The 19,344-nt window shown below is 46.6% G+C and overlaps 1 protein-coding gene across 4 annotated transcripts in view; it reads right to left on the bottom strand.

The window, feature by feature from the left end:
* The window catches only part of BIRC6 (baculoviral IAP repeat containing 6), a 1,722,273-nt gene that overhangs the window by 441,835 nt on the left and 1,261,094 nt on the right, over nt 1-19,344 (bottom strand). For all 4 annotated transcript variants that reach the window (XM_069234691.1, XM_069234693.1, XM_069234692.1 and 1 more), the window contains one exon: nt 9,290-9,511. In XM_069234691.1, coding sequence (XP_069090792.1) covers nt 9,290-9,511 — 222 coding nt within the window. The remainder of the gene's footprint in view (nt 1-9,289; nt 9,512-19,344) is intronic.

Here is a 19,344-nt window from a genome sequence, read left to right as displayed (position 1 = left end):
TTCAGGAGACTCCTCAAGACTTGGCTCTTCGAACGCTAGCAGCCCCCCCCCCCCCCCCCCCAGCGCCTCGAAACCCTGACGGGTATATAGTGCGCTTTATAAATTATCTGATTGATTGAACCATGTGAAAGTGATCTGATTTGATGTAGGTATTTAATGTTCTGAGATCTAGTATAGGTCTCAGACTCTTGTCTTTTTTGGGTATCAGAAAGTACAGGGAGTAAACTCCTGTGTTTATTTGTTGTTTTGGTACTAACTCTATTGCTTCTTTCTGTAGCAATGCCTGAACTTCTAGTCCTAGAAGATCTATATGTTGTTTTGACATATTGTGTGTTTTCGGTGGGATGTTTGGAGGGAATTTGAGAAATTCTATGCAATAACCATGCTGGATAATTGCTAAGACCCAAGTGTCTGTTGTTATTTCCTCCCAATGTTTGTAAAACTTGGTTAGTCTCCCCCCCACAGGTGTTATGTGTTGGGGATTTGTGACCTTGAAGTCACTGCTTGTTTGGAGGAGTTTTGGGACTTTGGAACTTTCCTCTATTCCTTTGAAATTGTCCCCCTCTATATTGCCCCCGAAAACCTCCCCGCTGATACTGGCTCTGGTAAGTGGGCTTTGTTTGTGAGGTTGTGGCTTCTGTGGTTTGCCCTCGAAAACCCCCTCGAAATTGTGTCTTTCGAAATGTGCCTCTGCTCTGTGGGGAGTAGAGTGCGCCCATGGCTTTGGCTGTGTCAGTGTCTTTCTTAAGTTTTTCGATCGCAGTGTCCACCTCCGGCCCAAACAACTGCTGTCCGTTGAATGGCATATTCAGCACAGCTTGCTGTATCTCTGGTTTAAATCCTGATGTACGCAGCCATGCATATCTCCTTATTGTTACTGCTGTGTTGACAGTTCTAGCAGCTGTGTCTGCAGCATCCATTGCTGACCGTATCTGATTATTGGAGATACTCTGTCCTTCTTCTACTACTTGCTGCGCTCTTTTTTGGAACTTCTTGGGTAAATGTTCAATAAGGTGTTGCATCTCATCCCAATGGGCCCTATCATATCTGGCTAGCAAAGCTTGCAAATTTGCAATACGCCACTGGTTTGCTGCCTGTGCCGCCACCCTTTTGCCTGCAGCATCGAATTTTCGACTTTCTTTATCTGGAGGTGGTGTATCTCCTGAAGTATGAGAGTTGGCTCTTTTGCGCGCTGCTCCCACTACAACAGAGTCTGGTGTTAGCTGTTGTGTAATGTACACTGGGTCTGTTGGTGGCGGTTTATATTTTTTATCTACTCTTGGAGTAATGGCTCTCCCTTTAACAGGCTCCTCAAACACTTGTTTGGAGTGTTTTAGCATTCCGGGTAGCATAGGAAGACTCTGATATTGGCTGTGTGTGGACGACAGTGTATTAAAAAGAAAGTCGTCTTCAATGGGCTCTGAATGAAGGCTGACATTATGAAATGCCGCTGCTCTTGACACCACCTGTGCGTAGCCTGTACTATCCTCTGGTGGCGATGGTTTAGCTGGATAGCATTCTGGCCTATTATCTTACACTGGTGCGTCATAAAGGTCCCATGCGTCAGGGTCATCTTGACTCATTCCTGTATGAGTTGGGGATTGCATCATTGGTGGAGTGGCTACCGGTCATGGTTGCGGAGAGTGATGTGGGGATGGTGGCGGTGTTACTTGTTTAGCCACCTTTGCGTGTGGCTGTTTGTCCTTGTCTTGGAAGGCAAGCTTGAGTTTCATTTTGAGTGGAGGAAGAGTGCTGATCTTCCCTGTATCTTTTTGAATAAAGAGCCGTCTTTGTGTGTGATCTGGCTCTATTGTCTGTAATTCCTGTACAAATCTATGTGTCTTCATTTGTGTGGACAGTCCTTGTTCCTCAGTGTAGGAACTTGTTTTCGGTCCGAGGCCGGATATTTCGGTACCAAAACCTTTTCTGCTGCTTTTTTCGGCTCCGACGAAACCTTTATTACTTTCGCTGTCGTGCTCTCTTGGTGCCGACCCGTTTCGGTGCCGCTGTCTCGGTGCCGAATCTTCTCTGAGCCACTATCTCGGGCCCGAGATTGCTGTGTGCCTGTATCTCGACTGGAGTCGGATGACATCCAACACCAGCTCGCCCTTTTTCGGTGCCGATGAACGGTCACCTATTTTTCGGGTTAAGCCATGGCCTGTTGGCGGTGGCGTCCCCTGGGCCTTAGCGCTTTTCTCGTGAGTTCTTGGTTTCAACGTCTTACTCACGGTTTTCGGTATTTCCTCGGGATCGATCTCCTCAGAGTCCGACTCCTGGGTGGAGAATGTTTCTTGCTCCTCCTCGAAACGCTCTTGTCCTGTCGGCGCCGACGCCATTTGCAGTCTTCTTGCTCTTCGGTCCCTGAGTGTCTTCCTGGACCGAAACGCTCGACAGGCCTCACAAGTATCCTCCTTGTGTTCTGGTGACAAACACAAGTTACAGACCAGATGTTGATCTGTATATGGATACTTGTTATGGCATTTTGGACAGAAGCGGAATGGGGTCCGTTCCATCAGCCTGGAAGAGACACGTGGCCGGGCCGACCAGACCCCGACGGGGATGGAAAAAAACCCCGAAGGGCCACCAGAGCTCTTCTTAATTCGGTGTCGATCTGTTGTAACTAACCCGATACCGAACGCAAACAATACCGACGATTTTTCAGAGATTCTAACTAACTTTCCGACCCGAAACACGGAGCGAAAAGGAACACGTCCGAACCGGATGGCGGAAAAAAAACAATCTAAGATGGAGTCGACGCCCATGCGCAATGGAGTCGAAATGGGAGGAGTCCCTCGGTCTCGTGACTCGAAAAAAGACTTCTTAGAAGAAAAACAACTTGTAACACTCCGAGCCCAACACCAGATGGCGGGATGTGCACAGCATGTGTATCTGCAGCTACACATGCCATCGAACATATATATACACACATATATACACATACACACACACACACATACACACAGTAAATATGCAGATGTGCAGAGTGGGCAATGATGTTTACTATCACTGATACACTGATGTGTGGGGAGGGCAATGACTTGAGGGTGGGGAGGGGAATCATGCCCCTTTCAAAAATCGCATCTGTTGAGTCATGGTCCCTCCCCACACTCAACAATGGTAATAAAAAGCATATTATATACTGTGCGCACCTACATATATACTATATACATACATTTAATTTCCCTGGTTGCAGGCTGGTTTATTCATGGTAACATGTCAGTTTATAGTTCAGGAAACGATCACTAAGGACACATAGCTTTTGGGAACATGAGATTAATGTAAAAAAAAAAAAAAAAAAACATTCACAGACCCAACTAAACACCAAATCAACTTAACGGTTGTAGGAAGTTGGCTCCGTATACACTATCTCAAAGTGAGAGATAGTGTGCACAGAGCCCAAGGGTTCCCCTTAGAGGTTGATAGTGGCAAAATTAGATAATACTAATGCTCTATTTTGTGGTAGTGTGGTCGAGCAGTAGGCTTATCAGAGGGTAGTGTTAAGCATTTGTTGTACACACAGGCAATAAATGAGGAACACGCACTCAAAGACTTAACTCCAGGCTAATAGTTTTTGTATAGAAAAATATCTTTTCATAATTTATTTTAGAACCACAAGATTCAAGGTTTGAGGTAAGTACATAAAATGCAAGGTACTTCACACAGGTAGGTAGGGAACTTTGATTTAAAACAATAATACACACAGTGTAGGTTAAAATGGCAATAAGCTATTTTAAAAGTGTACACTGTGCAAAAATCAACAGTTCCTGGGGGAGGTAAGTTTGTTTAAGTATTTCTGGTAATTAAAGCACTTACACAGTCAGTCTCCTGGGCATAGGCAGCCCACTGTTGGGGGTTCAAGGCAACCCCAAAGTCACCGCACCAGCAACACAGGGCCGGTCAGATGCAGAGGTCAAAGGAGGGCCCAAAACACATAGGCACCTATGGAGAACAGGGGTGCTCCGGTTCCCGTCTGATAAGTACCTGTGTCCTCAGGGAGTAGACAAGGGGGGTTTTGTAGAGCACGGGGGGAGAGGGAGGATACAAACAGGCACTCAAAACACACCCTCAGTGGCACAGGGGCGGCTGGGTGCAGTGTGCAAAGCAGGCTTCGGGTTTCAGGTAGGAAACAATGGAGGGGTGCAGGCTGGCACGGGGGTGGGGGGCTTCTCGGGACAGCCACCACCTGGGCTAGGCAGAGGGTCGCCTGGAGTCACTTCTGCGCTGAGGTTCGGTTCCTCCAGGTCCTGGAGGCTGCGGGTGCAGTGCTGGTTCCAGGCGTCGGGTCCCTTGTTACAGGCAGTCGCGGTCAGGGGGAGCCTCTGGATTCTCTCAGCAGGCGTCGCTGTTGGGACTCAGGGGGGTCATTTCAGGCTACTCACAGGCTCGCAGTCGCCAGGGAGTCCTCTCTGTGGTGTTTGTTCTCTGGATCTTGAGACGGGGGCATTGGGTGCAGAGTAGGAAGCCTCACGCTTCCGGCGGGAAAAATGAAGTCTTTCAAAGTTGCTTCTTTGTTGCAAAGAAATAGCTGGTTTTGAACAGGGCCGCTGCTCATGGGAGTTTCTTGGTCCTTTAGTCCAGGGCAGTCGTCGCTGTTCCCAGTCGGATGCGTCGCTGGTTGCAGGTTTTAGAAGTTGCAGATAGGCCGGTAGGGCTGGGGCCAAAGCAGCTGTTGTCGTCCGTCTTCTCTGCAGGCTTGTAGGTCAGCAGTCCTTCTTGTTTCTTCAGGTTGCAGGAATCAGATTTCCTGGGATCTGGGGTGCCCCTAAATACTAAATTTAGGGGTGTGTTTAGGTCTGGGAGGACAGTAGCCAATGACTACTGTCCTCTTTGTGCCTCCTCCCTGTGAGGAGGGGGGGGGGGGGGGGGGACATCCCTAATCTTATTGGGGGAATCCTCCAAAACTAAGATGGAGGATTTCTAATGGCAGGGGTCACCTTAGCTCAGGACACCTTAGGGGCTGTCCTGACTGGTGGGTGACTCCTCCTTGTTTTTCTTATTATCTCCTCCAGCCTTACTGCCAAAAGTGGGTGCAGTGGCCGGAGGGGTGGGCATCTCCACTAGCTGGGATGCCCTGGGGTGCCATAACAAAAGGGGTGACCCTTTGAGGCTCACTGCAAGGTGTTATAGTTCCTGCAGTGGGAGGTGTGAAGCACCTCCACCCAGTACAGGCTTTGTTCCTGGCCACAAAGTGACAAAGGCACTCTCCCCATGTGGCCAGCAACATGTCCGGTGTGTGGCAGGCTGGCAGAAACCGGTCAGCCTACTCTAGAAGTCAGATTGGTATTCGGGGGGCATCTCTAAGATGCCCTCTGGGTGTATGTTACAATAAATTGCACACTGGCATCCGTGTGCATTTATTGTGCTCAGAAGTTTGATACCAAACTTCCAGTTTTCAGTGTAGCAATTATGGAACTGTGGAGTTGGTGTTTGACAAACTCCCAGAACATATACTGTTTTGGCTACCCTGCACTTACAATGTCTAAGGTTTTGCTAGACACTGTAGGGGCATAGTGTTCTTGCACATATTCCCTCACCTGTTGTATAGTGCACCCTGCCTTAGGGCTGTAAGGCTTGCTACAGGGGTGACTTACCTATGCCATAGGCAGTGTGAGGTTGGCATGGTACTCTGAGGGGAGTGCCATGTCAACTTGGTCATTTTCTCCCCACCAGCACACACAAGTTGTGAGGCAGTGTGCATGTGCTGAGTGAGGGGTCCCCAGGGTGGCATGAGACATACTACAGCCCTTAGAGACCTTCCCTAGCATAAGGGCCCTTGGTACCAGGGGTACCAGTTACAAGGGACTTATCTGAGTGCCAAGGCTGTGCCAATTGTGGAAGCGAAGGTACAGTTTAGGGAAAGAACACTGGTGCTGGGGCCTGGTTAGCAGGGTCCCAGCACACTTTCAATCAAAACTTAGCATCAGCAAAGGCAAAAAGTTAGGGGGTAACCATGCCAAGGGTGCATATCCTTACAAAGCCGCTATCACATTTCATCACATCTCTTCCCTACTAATCAATCTGCTACCCAATGTGCCTATAATGGTTTAAGCCATCATACCCAAATGACTGTATATATTCACCAAGTTGTCATATACTAAGCTGTGAATAGGACTCTCAGGATGCTTTATGCTGTCAATGGGTCAGCAGTTGGAATTCAGCCTTTCAGCATCTCCCCTGAGTAACCGACCAATGTGTCTAACCCTGCCCCTGCAACAGTACCTTACATTCCTTTATTCCTAATGGTGTGTTAGGGAATGAGGAGACGTCACTTGTGCTCAACTCCTGTTAAGCTACAAAAATGTGCAAACAAAGCCCCCTTGCAGTAGAATGTGAAGTAATGCTACTTTTCCGTCTTCCTTCAAAGAACTATCTGTTGAAGGTCATCTTCCCACGCAGTTGAGATTACAACACGCACACCAGAGAAGTGAAAAGTTATAGCACTTCTAAACTGAAAACATGGTGACTGAGCACACATTTGTCAGCTTCACTATTCAAAGAGGTATTGCATTTTTCTTGGCCATTAGCCTAAACATTCTCTATTGTTAAACACAGTCATGTTTACATGCAGTCAGGCCTATCTTGCAGGTCTTGTTTTATCATCAGCACACACAAGCCCTGCCACACCAGGCCTTAGTACACATGTCCCAGCAGCCTGACTCTGTAAAAACAAAAAGATGCTGTCCTACCGTCCTTCTTCACCTCCTCCTGGTTACCTCCCTCGCTCCATATATTTAAACATTTTCCTTATGTCCTTCCTCCCACACTACATCCCTCTTGCCTTGACTCCCCTTCCCCCTCCCACGTTGAGGGCTGTTGCTTTAAGCCACTGCTGAGCAAAGCAAAGATCATTTGATGTCTGGTGGTCTTTAAAGACCCACAGGAAGAAAGGCAGAAAGTGGATGGAGACAGCAGTGCATAACCCAGTTCTATATGACTTGCCTTAGGTCTGTGAAGAAGGGAGGGCAATCAATCATGTTTCTCCACGCTGTAACTGAAGCTCTATGAGAAAAAACCTGCTGCAACTTTGAAAAACGACCTCAATATACCATCTGAAATCTTCATACTACAAACTGATACAAGTGGAGGTCAATGATAGGGTTTTTAAAAAAGTGATAAAATAATCTACTCAAACTTTCAGAAAAAACAATATTCTAGATAATCTGAATGCAACATAACCCTTTAAAGCACTGCAGGAAGGGATGTCACACCAGGATCAAGATACAAGTAAATGATGTGGGTATAGACTCTGTCATCCCACCATACCTGCCACGAGGGCATACTACAGTGACTTGGGATCTTCTCCAATGATGAGACTACTTCTACGGTTAAATGAAAACGTACCACAGGACAACCTTTTCTACTGAAAATCAATAAGAAGTGTAAGTATCAGATTATGTTGAGTTCAGGTAAGCTGATTTTTAAAAAGCTTACAACCAAGAGAAATTCAAGAGGATCTTCCTTTTGTGCTCCCTTTCTGAAAAGCTAAATGTGTGTGTCAAGTACTAAATGCTAAGACCTATGTACAACCCATAGATCACTGATCTGCATCCTGGTAGGTTTGACTCCTCCTTTCTAGAATGATAACATTTTTTTTTATAGAAATGCTTGCTATTTATAGCAACTTACATTATTTTAGTTATAAATGCCTGAGAAATCATAATGTTTAGCCATCAGGGTTTTGCAGTGTGGCCTTGACCCAAAGAACCCTATAAACTACAAGTGGGAATCTTTGACAGGCATATTTCCACAAAGCTGTAGTACTTAAAATGATTTCATTTAAGATGTGTCATGGGCAGAAAACTTAAAGGGAAGCAAAAACATGTTGTCCTTGATTTTCTGACTTGTTTTCAAGAAAAAGCTCACAAAATTGCTCCTAAGTGATGCCAGTTAGACTTTTGACAATATCACATTTAGCAAAGCAGTACCCAACAGAGGAGTAGATTCTCAGATATTAACTACACTGTGGAAATGTTAAAGTTACTATCCGGCTACAAGATATAATTTAAGATTTTAGTAATTACTACAAATAAAATTAAATAAGTTCTCCGCATTTTGAATCAGACTTTCTTATTAACAGGACTCCTACACAAAGTACTGTTCAAAATAAAACCATCTGCTATTGGTTAACAGCGTAAGACCCTGTAATTATTCCTGAGTAAACGTCCTAACAGTAGAAAGATAACATGAACATTTCTTTTACCAAGATTCTACACCCTGGAAATAACTAAATCCTGATCCAAAAGTTATACAAAAATACATACAAAATATGCTTTAACTATTAATTCTGAAAGTCTACACATTATTCTCCAAGATAACCCTAAGAATGTTTCTTTGGCTTCTTCCAATTTTCTTCTGCTCCTCCTAGGTCCCTTTTTGCCTTTACACCCTTCTTTCTGGCAAGTTTTCCAGTATCTTAGACATGTGCCACAGTACAAAACAAATTTGATATACATAGAACATAAAAGTATGCTTGTAAAGAAAAGAATCATGAATTCAATAATGAGCTGAAGAGGGGAAAGAGAACTCAGAAGATTAAAAATGAGACATTTCTTGAAATAATCTACTGCCGAGACCAATTCAAGGGGAAGAGTATAAAGTACAATTAAAGGTTCTCATATGTCTCAAAGAGAAACAGAGGTGTGATTCCTGCCACAAATGGAGTGAACACTCAATGAGATTTCTTTAAGTCAAAATTATATCCATCCTTTCCAAAATGAGGACCTTCTCAAATGACAAACATTTAGACAAATTACACAGCACTGATGTCACCTGACAGATACTCCTGAGCACTGCACATTCCCTATTCAAGGTCCAGTACTGTGAAATTGCAGGAGTCCAATTGCCTACAGGGCATGAGCCACATCATATATTTCTCATTCAAAGCTATCAATTCTGTGGTTTAGCCAAATGCTATTCAGAATAGTTAAGTTTTAGGAGTTCCCTCTGAAGTAGAAACAGTTAGTTTTTTCCCTTAGTATTGAGTTCAGAGCATTCTTAGAAATGTGTTTAATTGGATTAAATGAAATATAGCTAAGCAGAGATTTCTAGTTTGTATGATATGGGGTAATATTTGCTTTATGACCTTACAGTGACTTTTAACTTGATTCTCTCTTCTACTGACAGCTAGTCAAGTGTCTTCAATGCTGGCTTTACAAGGTCTCACTTTTGAATGTGTAGGCATAGACTAGGTGCAAGGTGCTCAGAATCTGTAGACTAACTACAGTTAAATGACTGAACTAAAATACAATTAGGCACAGACTGGACTACTAAGTATAGAAACATTACTTACTCAAAAAGGTCTCTGTTCAGTAAAGAGGGCAGATCATACTCAACAGGAAGCTCATAGCTATGCCATAAAATTGTTGATACACAGTGCAAATGAGATGGCGAGGGCATTAAAAGGCCATACTCCGTGTTTGAACTATTCGGGCAAATGTTGCTGATTCGGCCACTTTGCTTCATTGATGCAACTCTTGCAGAATCATTAACCCATTTCAACAAGGTCTGAATTCTAGAAAATAAACAAGAAATATATTTAAAAATTCATTTTAACACAGTACAAACACATTTCAAGAGGACTAAAACTAACTGCTTGATCAAAACCTTAGAAGAATGTTTGTAATAGCTTCCTTCAAAATCCTTGACTAACATACAAATGACCACAGAGCGGGAGGCATACCTAAAACTGTATGATTTAGAACAACATATACCTATAATTGTATGATTGGAGCCAAACAAACAGGCTACCAAATTCACTGTTTTCAATTTTGAATCATCAAAACAATTGCAATAGTTACTTGTATGAGATGTGTTTGCATTAACAAAATGCAGTTTCCCTTAGAACTATTGTCACTCATGATTACTCAAATTGCGAATGTGCAAAACATAATAGAAAACATTTCATGTGTAAGTCAAAAATAGCACTACTCTCTTCTATGTCACCATATCTTACCTTGTCATCACATGGTTTTTGCAGTTATATTTTACTCGATTTCAACACACACACATTTTTTTATGCTTCTACTGTAAAGAAAGGTTAACTTTAAAACGTTCAGCTGTACCCAAAACTTAAATCTGTGCTGTAGAAAGAGCTAAAATAAAATACAAATAAATAAAACCCAGTCTTGAGAATCCATGCAATAGAAAAGACAAGGGGGCATGGAAGTGGTCATCTGTGCAATCAGTTTTCAAGTACCCCATTTTTAATGGCAACGGTGTAGTGTATGGAAAATGCATTGTACTGAATATTAAAAAATGGTTAATGATAGACATTTTTATGCTCAACATTGGTTACGATTTTGTCAACTGCATGACCTGAGGAGCACAGGCCCACCTGTATTCTGTTTTGCTCCTTCTCTTGTTAAGGAATTCTTTCCTATTTAGACTTTTAGAGTTTAATTTGCTTTGTTTCATATTTTAAGGAAAGCACGAGGAGGAATCACTAAAAGACAGTTTAAAATTTTATTTTTGATGGTTTATAAATACATTTAGTCAGTCCTTTGAAAATTATTACATTTGGCGTTAAATCAGTAGCTAGCTGCTCCTTTTGAGTCAATGAATATCTTTTCACTGATGTTAGACTGTATTTAGCTCCCATTAGGCTGATAACACATGATACAAGAAAAGTACTGCTGTCCTGATGCTAATAGTCAAAGTTAGCAATGGGGCCAATGACTGAAAGACTGGTTTGGCAAAAATAAAATAATATACATTTTTTGGACTGCTGGATGTCTCTCCTTCCAAAGCTGTCAGACATTACCAAAATTATCTTTCTAATAAAAGAACAAGTTACTTACCTTCGGTAACCAATTATCGGGTAGAGACATATTCTTGTTGCAGATTCCTTACCTTAGAATTTCCCACAGGCATCAGACTGGATCTGGAGAGCTGTACCCTTGTTAGGTGGTGTCGGTCAATTCCACGTCCATCGTTGGCTTTGTGGTCGCCGTGATGACGTTGGGGTTGAATATAGGCATTGTCTCGCCGTGCTGACGTCAATTTCTTTCCATGCCAAAGCATAGAGCCATGAAGAACACTGAAGTGGTGCACCAGACCTAAGGCCCTCAAAGGGGAATTCCTATCGCTAGAAATCAGTTTGCAAGCGGGAGGGTGGGTAGGTCAGTAAGGAATCTGAAACTAAAATATGCATCACCCAGATAATTCATTACCAAAAGTAAGTAACTTGTTCATCTAATGGAGTCTTCTAGTTACAGATTCCTTACCTTAGGAGGAGGGCTGTGAACCAATCATACTAAAAAGTCCTGCACAACCTAACAACCAAAGTAGCCATCTCTTCGGACCCAACTGTCCAGACAGTAATGTTTAGCAAACGTGTGCAAGGATGGCCACCAGGCTGCCTGACAGATGTCCAGGACAGGAATTCTGCGTGCTAACGCTGAGGTAGCAGCAGTTGCTCTGGGTGAGTGAGCACGCAAACCCTCTGGACGTTGCTCCTTTGCCAAAGCGTAGCACATTTTGATGCAGAGAAGCACCCATCGTGAGATGATATACTTCTCCACCGCCTTCTCTTTCTCTGCACACACATACCCAACAAAGAGTTGATCGTCCACCCAGAAATCTTTAGTGTGATTAAGCTAGAACGTCAACGCTCTTTTTTAAACCATAGGTTGAGCCTCGCTTCCTCACGATAAGGATGTGAGGGTGCGTAAAAAAGCAGGTAAAGTGATAGACTGACCCACGTGAAAAGGTGTGACAACCTTGGGAAGGAAGGACTACTTTGTCAGGATGTACAGACAAAAATGGAGGCTTCGAAGAGCCTAGAGCTCACCCACTTTCTGAGAAGAGATGATAGCCACCAGAAAGACAGTCTTGAGGGTATTGAGACGCAGAGGACAATTGTGTAATGGCTCAAATGGAGCACACATCAAGTAAGTAAGGACAAGACTGAGGTTCCACGGAGGCATAATAAATGGAATTGGAGGCTAAAAATGAGTAAGACCTTTGAGGAATCTCCCTACAATAGAGGATTTGAAAAGAGAAGGTTGATCTGGCAATCTAAGAAAAGCTGAGATAGCCGATAAGTAGCCTTTAAGAGTGCCCAAAGCAGAACCCTGACAGGCTAAAGAAAGAATGAACAAAAGAACCTCAGAAAGAGGGGCAGATAGAGGGTCAACTGACTTGTCTGTGCCACAAATTTATTCCAACGACAGGCATATACCGTTTTGGTCGAGTGACGCCTGGCTGCCAAGATAACATCACAGACTTCGGGCGAAAGGTCAAAAACCGTCAAGTGCCGCCGCTCAATCTCCACACAAGAAGACTGAACAGGTTTAGGTGAAGAGCCGTCCCCTGCTGTTGCGACAGAAGATCCTCCTGAAGGGGCAGTCTGATCGGAGGTTCTGTGACCATGCTCAGTATCTATAGATACCATACTCTTCGTGCCCAGTCTGGAGTCACAAGAATGACTTGGGCCCCGTCGTTCTTCATCTTATTTAGAACTCTGGGAAGAAGTGGTATTGGCGGAAATGCATACAGGAGGCCGGAGTTCCACTCAAGACGAGAAGTGTTGCTGAGTGAGAACCGCTTTGGAACCTCCAATGCGAAAAACCGCCGACATTGCACATTCTCTGCAGAGTCAAACAGATCTAACTAAGGCTCCTCCCACTGCTGAAAGGAGTCTTACACCACCTCTGGATGGAGATGCCATTCGTGATTGACTATGCATCAACAGCTGAGTTTGTCTGCTTTGACGTTCAGAGAGCCCGCCAGATGTTGAGCCACCAAAGAAATGCCCTAATGTGCCAGCCACGTCTGGAGGAGCAGCGTCACTTGACAAAGGGGTCCAGATCCCCCCCCCCCCACCCTGTTTGATGTAGGACCACATGGCGTTGGTGCGGTCTGTGAACACCTGCACCACTTTCTTCTTGACAGAGGAAAGGAATGCTTTCAACGCAAGTCTGATCGCCCAGAGCTCCTGCAGGTTGATGTGGAGATCAGTCTTCGCTGGAGACCAGAAACCTCTGATCTCCACCACTCCCATGCGGCCATCCCAGCCCAGAAGTGACGTGTTTTCTCACTATTGTAAATTTTGGACAAGGATGGGAGAGGGATCTGCCTTTGACCCAATCTTGATTCGAAAGCAGATCTTTCACAGTCCCCTCCAAGATCTGTACGATGTCTGAGAGATTCCCCTGATGCTGCGCCCACTGTAACTTCAGGTCCCACTGCAGAGCCCGCATATGCCATCTGGCATGTGTCACTAGCTGGATTCAGGAGGCCATGAGGCCCAGTATCCTCACAGTCATTCTCACCGAAACCGAGGATAGAGGCTGAAACATCGGAATCATAGCCTGAATATCTCGGACTCGCTGATCGGGAGGACAGGCCCAAAACTGAGCTGTGTCCAGAATAGCTCAGATGAAAGGGAGAGTCTGAGAGGGGGTCAGGTGTGATTTCGGCATGTTTATAGTGAAATCCAGCGTGTGCAGGAGGTTTGCCGTAGTCTGAAGGTGGTAGATGACTTTCTGGGGTGCGTCTGCCTTCAACAGCCAGTTGTCGAGGTAGGGGAAGATTGAAATCCCCAACCTGCATTGTAAACTGAAAGTGTTTGTGACCTACCATGAATCGTAGGTAATGCCAATGGGCAGGCAAGACGGGGGTAAGAAAATAAGCGTCTTGCTAGTCCAACCATTCATCCAGTCTCCTGGGTCCAAAGCAAAAAGGACCTGAGCCAAGGTGAGCATTTTTAAATTCTCCTTCCGGAGGATGAGATGAGGGGTCTGAGGCCGAGGGATAGGACGTAAGCCCTTGTCCTTTTTGGGCACCTGAAAGTAGCCGGAATAACAACCGCAACCTACTTCTGGTGCAGGATGCCGCTCTCTGGCCCCCTTGGCCAAGAGAGCCACAACTTCTTTGCAGAGAAGTACCAAATGATCCTTCTTCAGGTGGCCAAAAATTGGAGGCATGGCCGGATTGGACGTCTCAAAGGGGAGGGAGTAGCCCCTTCAGAAAATCTGCAAAACCCACCTGTCCGTCGTGATGGATTCCTTGAGGGGCAGGTGATGCCATATCCTGCCGCCAACTGGCCGGAGGTGGGGGGGACGGATTAGGAAGGTCTGGAGGCTGCAGCAGGGGTGGGAGTGGACTTGCCACGAAAGGAGCGAAAGGCAGACTGGTGGGGGCGAAGGGCAGTGGAAAGTCCAAGGGACTGAGCTGTAGCCTGGGAGTCCTTAAATCTCTCCAGCAACAAGTCCGCCTTATATCCAAAGAGATGAGAGCCACCAAAGGGCATGTCCATGAGGGTCTGCTGGACATCCCCTGAAAAACCTGAAGTTCTCAATAAGGCATAGCATCGTAAAGCCATTGTGAACGCAACTGATCTATCTAGAGTCTGTTGTGTCAAGCCCACATCCCATGGTGAACTTGGCCACGTCTCTCCCATCGGCAACAGCCTGGGAGATAATTGTACGGCCCTCCTCCTGGATCTGCAGCAGAACTTGTGTAACTATGTCCAACAAGGAGTGGGTATAACGGGCCAAGAGGCATGCAGTGTTCACAGAACACAATGTCAGACTGGACGAAGAAAACATCTTCTTCACAAGATGATCCAGCCTTTTTGATTCCCTATCCGGGGGAACAGAAGGGAATGCACCAGATGACGAAGATGCCTGAATGACTAAGCTTTCATGTGTGGGGTGCTCAGTCAAGAATTTAGGGTTGTTAGGGGCGGGCCCATGGCGGCGAGCAATTACCCTATTTACAGGAGCCCCTGTGCTGGATTTGGACCGCGTACCTAGGAGGACATCGGTGAGGGCTTTGTTAAATGGAAGGAGAAGCTTTGAAGAAGAGGCTCCGGGCTGAAGTACCTCTGTCAGGAGATTAGTCCTGACCGCAACAGAAGGTAGTTCAAGGACAAGGACCTCAACTGCCCTACTGACCACCATGGAGTAAGAAGATCCCTCTGACGTAGCCACGGTAGGAGGAGACAGCATGCTAGTGTCTGGGGAGGTATCAAGACCACTCGCCTCGCCCAATTCCTGAGCCCAGTCCATGTTTGGTTCTTCTTGCTGGTACTCATAAGGGTCCAGCGACCCCTCCAACCCTTCCTCACATTCCTACTCATAGTAAAAAGGGTCTGAATCCAACCTGGGGCGTCAAGGCCCCATGGAAGTCAGAAATAGTGCCTGCCGGCACCATTCTGGCTCTGGGTCGTCCAGGATCAGGATCGAGTCGACGTAGATTGTGGGCCCAACCTACATCAGGAGGGTCGATGACTTCGCTGGGGAAGGTCTCAGTGGTGCGACCGGTGCGGATCTGGAGGGACTCTCGGTGGCCAGAGCTGCTGGTGTGGAACCGGAAAGGCCCACCTCCAGCTCACCAGGCCCCGAAGGTGCTGCAGTGGTGCTGGACTACCCCAAAATGAGGTGCATGGCCTCCTAAAATTATTTTAGTTTGGCAGAGGTCGCTCCGACTCCTGGAAATTCGGGGAGGCGTGGAGTGGATCCCAAAGAAGTCTCTGCAGACAAAGGCCCAGAGCATTGACATTCTTCCTGTGTCGCATCATCCGAGCAACGGGGTGAAATCGAAGAATGCCTGTCCTGACTTCGAGGGGTGGTGACTCCAATGCCTTCCTGAGACCTTCCTCTCGAACGAGACCGGGAGCAATGCAGAGTTAAGTGCGGGGCGCCATTGGCTTTAGGGTGCATGGCCTGGCTCTCGGACTGTGGTTGTGCTCCAAAAACCACAAACAGACCTGATATTGATCAGTCACCGACACCATTTGGAGACAATCCTCGCAAGGCCTAATCCCGGTCTTTGGGGACATCCTCAGACGCACCAACAGTCACCACAAAACTTGACAAAAGTGTCCAGGCCAGTCAGAAATTGACCAGGGTAGCTCTCTCCGGATCAGCGTGGAAAGAAAATAAGTGACATCACCATGCCGAGGTGGTGTCTATATTTGACACCGACATCACCACGGCGACCACAACGCCAACAAAAGACGCGGTGTCGACCGACACGACCTAATGGCGCACAAGGGTACTGCTCGATGAAACGTCTCTGGATCCAGTCTGACACCTGGTGGAAATTCTAAGGTAAGGAAGCTGCAACTAGAAGTATCTATCAGATAGAATATGCAATGAGACCAGTATACATTTAAAGACTGGTCTTTCATAATGTCAACCCTGGTGGAGGGGATACTTAATAGGACTTCCCACTAGTACCTCGGAATGCTTATTATTATGATGTGGCGATAAGTATCTAATGCTTGTAGCCAAGTTAAATAAAGAATTCAGTCTGAGATGCTGACACGCTGGGTGTGACTTCTTTCTGCAATATGGAAAAAGGTGGCAGAAATACCAAACTGATTTAGAAAGGGGGGCCACGACTGGTTGGGCTGCACCAGCCTTGGGTGGATGTAGCCGGCTTTCAGTGGAACCGTGTATATATATATATATATATATACACACACATACACTTAAAAATAGAATTAAATATAACATTAACTGTTAGGGAATTTGAAATTGAAGGCTAGAAATTAAGTTATCCTTAGCATCACTCCTGAGAGCAGCGCAATTACGACAAAAGGAACCCAATATGGATGAGCAGTGTTTTTAACTGAAGCAGTGTTATATTCCACCAAAACAATGACGTGTGGAGTAGTACATAGACGCCGCCCTGGTGCAGTAACGTCAGTTTCTTTTAATGACTTTCCACGCCAGAGCGTTGAGCCGCTAAAAACACTGAGATTGGTGCACCAGAGCTAAGGACCTGAAAGGGGGGAACCCCTGTCCCTAGAAATCAGTTCGCAAGCGGGGAGGATGGGTGGGCGGTAAGGAATCTGCAACTAGAATATGTCTCTACCAGATATTTCGTTACATCTGATAGAGACTTCTAGTTGCAGATTCCTTACCTTAGAATAGATACCCAAGCAATGCCATCCTCGGGGGTGGGCTGCAAACTAAGATCATACTAGAAAGTCCTGCAGGCCCGAACAACCAAAGTAGCCGTCCCGACGGACCTGACTATCCAGGCAGTAATGCTTAGCAAATTGTGCAGGGATGCCCACCTAGCTGCCTGACAGATATCCAGGACAGGAACTCTGAGTGCTAACGCAGTGGATGCAGCAGTGGCTCTGGCAGAATGAGCCCGCAAGCCGACAAGAGGTTGCTTTTTGCCAAAGCGTAGCACATTTTGATGCAAAGAAGCACCCATCGAGAGATGGTACACTTCAGCACCGCCTTCCCTTTCTTTGCACCCACATAGCCAACGAAGAGTTGAAAGCCCACCCGGAAGTCTTTAGTACGATTGAGATAGAACGCCAATGCTCTTTTTGGGTCCAGACTGTGGAGTCTCTCCTCCTCATGGGAAAGACGTAGGGGTGCAAAGAAGGTAGGCAAAGTGATGGACTGGCCTACATGAAATTGTGTAGCCACCTTAGGAAGGAAGGAAGCTCTAGTGCATAACTCCACTTTGTCAGGGTGCACAGACAAGAAGCTAACTCACCCTGCGAGCAGAGGTGATAGCGATGAGAAAGACAGTTTTGAATGTGAGGAGCCGCAAGGGACAATTATGCATTGTCTCAAAGGGGGTACACATCAAGTAAGTAAGTACAAGATTAAGATCCCACTGAGACATGATGAAGGGAGTGGGAGGAAATAAGTGGGTGAGCCCCATCAAGAACCTACTCACAAGACGAGATTCAAAGAGTGAGGGCTGATCAGGAAGCCTAAGAAAGGCAGAAATGGCAGACAGATACCCTTTAAGGGTGCCCAATGCAGAGCCCTGCTGGGCAAAAGAAAGAATGAACAGAAGAACCTCTGAAAGAGGGGCAGAAAGGGGGGTCAACAGATTTGTTGGTGCACCATGCCACAAATTTATTCCAACGACAGGAGTATAGTTTTAGTCGATGGACGCCTGGCTCCCAAGATAACATTGCAGACTTCGGGTGGAAGGGCAAATGCCGTCAACTGTTGCTGCTCAATCTCCACGCATGAAGGCAGAGGTTGGACAGGTTTGGGTGGAGAACCGTCCGCTGCTGCTGCGACAGAAGATCCGCCCGAAGAGGCAGTCTGAGTGGAGGATCGATGGACATGCTCAATAGCTCTGGATACCACACTCTTCGAGCCCAGTCCGGAACCACCAAGATAACTTGGGCCCGGTCGTATGTGATTTTCTTGAGAACTCTGGGCAGAAGAGGGATAGGCGGGAAGGCGTAAAGGAGGACGGAGTTCCACTCGAGAAGAAAAGCATCTCCGAGCAAGTGCCGTCTTGGAAACTCCAACGTGCAAAATAGCTGACATTGCGCGTTCTCTGTGGAGACGAACAGCTCTAACCAAGGCTCTCCCCACTTGAGAAAGAGACCTAGCGCCACCTCCGGATGGAGACGCCATTCATGAGCGACAGTGTGCCGGCGGCTGGGTTCATCTGCTCTGGCATTGAGAGAGCCCGCCAAGTGTTGAACCAGCAGGGTAATGCCCTGATGTTCCAGCCATATCCAGAGGCGTAGTGCCTCCTGACAAAGGGTCAAGGACCCTACCCGCCTTGTTTGTTGGAGTACCACATGGCGGTAGTGTTGTCCGTGAAAACCTGCACAACTTTCCCTTTGAGAAAGTGAAGGAATGCTTTCAACGCAAGTCTGATCGCTCGGACCTCCAGCATATTTATGTGGAGTCCCGACTCCGCCGGAGACCAGAGGCCTCTGATCTCCGCCTCTCCCATGTGGCCGCCCCAACCCAGAAGCGACGCATCTGTCACTATAGAGAGATCTGGGTGGGGAAGGGAGAGGGATCTGCAATTGACCCAATTGGGATTCGAAAGCCACCACTGCAGGTCTTTCGCAGTCCCCTCCGAGATCTGGACCATGACGAGAGATTCCCCTGATGCCGCGCCCACCGGAACTTCCAAGTCCCACTGCAGAGCCCACATCTGCCACCTGGCATGTGTTACTAGTAGGATGCAGGAGGCCAAGAGGCCCAGCAGTCTCAGAGTCTGTCTCACCGAAACCCAAGACCAAGGCTGAAAGATCAGAATCATAGCCTGAATGTCTTGGACTCGATTTTTGGGAGGATAAGCCCGAAACAGCACTGTGCCCAGAACAGCTCCAATGAAAGGGAGCGTCTCAGAGGGAGTCCGGTGTGACTTCGGCACATTGATAGTGAGCCCCAGCTGGTGCAGGAGGTCCGCCGTAGTCTGAAGGTGGGAGACCACTGTCAGGGGCGAAGGCGCCTTCAACAGCCAGTCGTCTAGGTAGGGGAAGACTGAGACCCCTAACCTGCACAGATGAGCTGCAACCACCGCCATCACTTTCGTGAACACCCGAGGGGCACTGGTAAGGCCGAAAGGGAGCACGGTAAACTGAAAGTGCTCGTGACCTACCACGAA

Source organism: Pleurodeles waltl, chromosome 5 (genome assembly GCF_031143425.1).
Source record: "Pleurodeles waltl isolate 20211129_DDA chromosome 5, aPleWal1.hap1.20221129, whole genome shotgun sequence".
NCBI lineage: Eukaryota > Metazoa > Chordata > Amphibia > Caudata > Salamandridae > Pleurodeles > Pleurodeles waltl.
The sequence above is the reverse complement of the archived record's forward strand: the minus strand, read 5'-3'. Positions and strand labels throughout refer to the sequence as shown.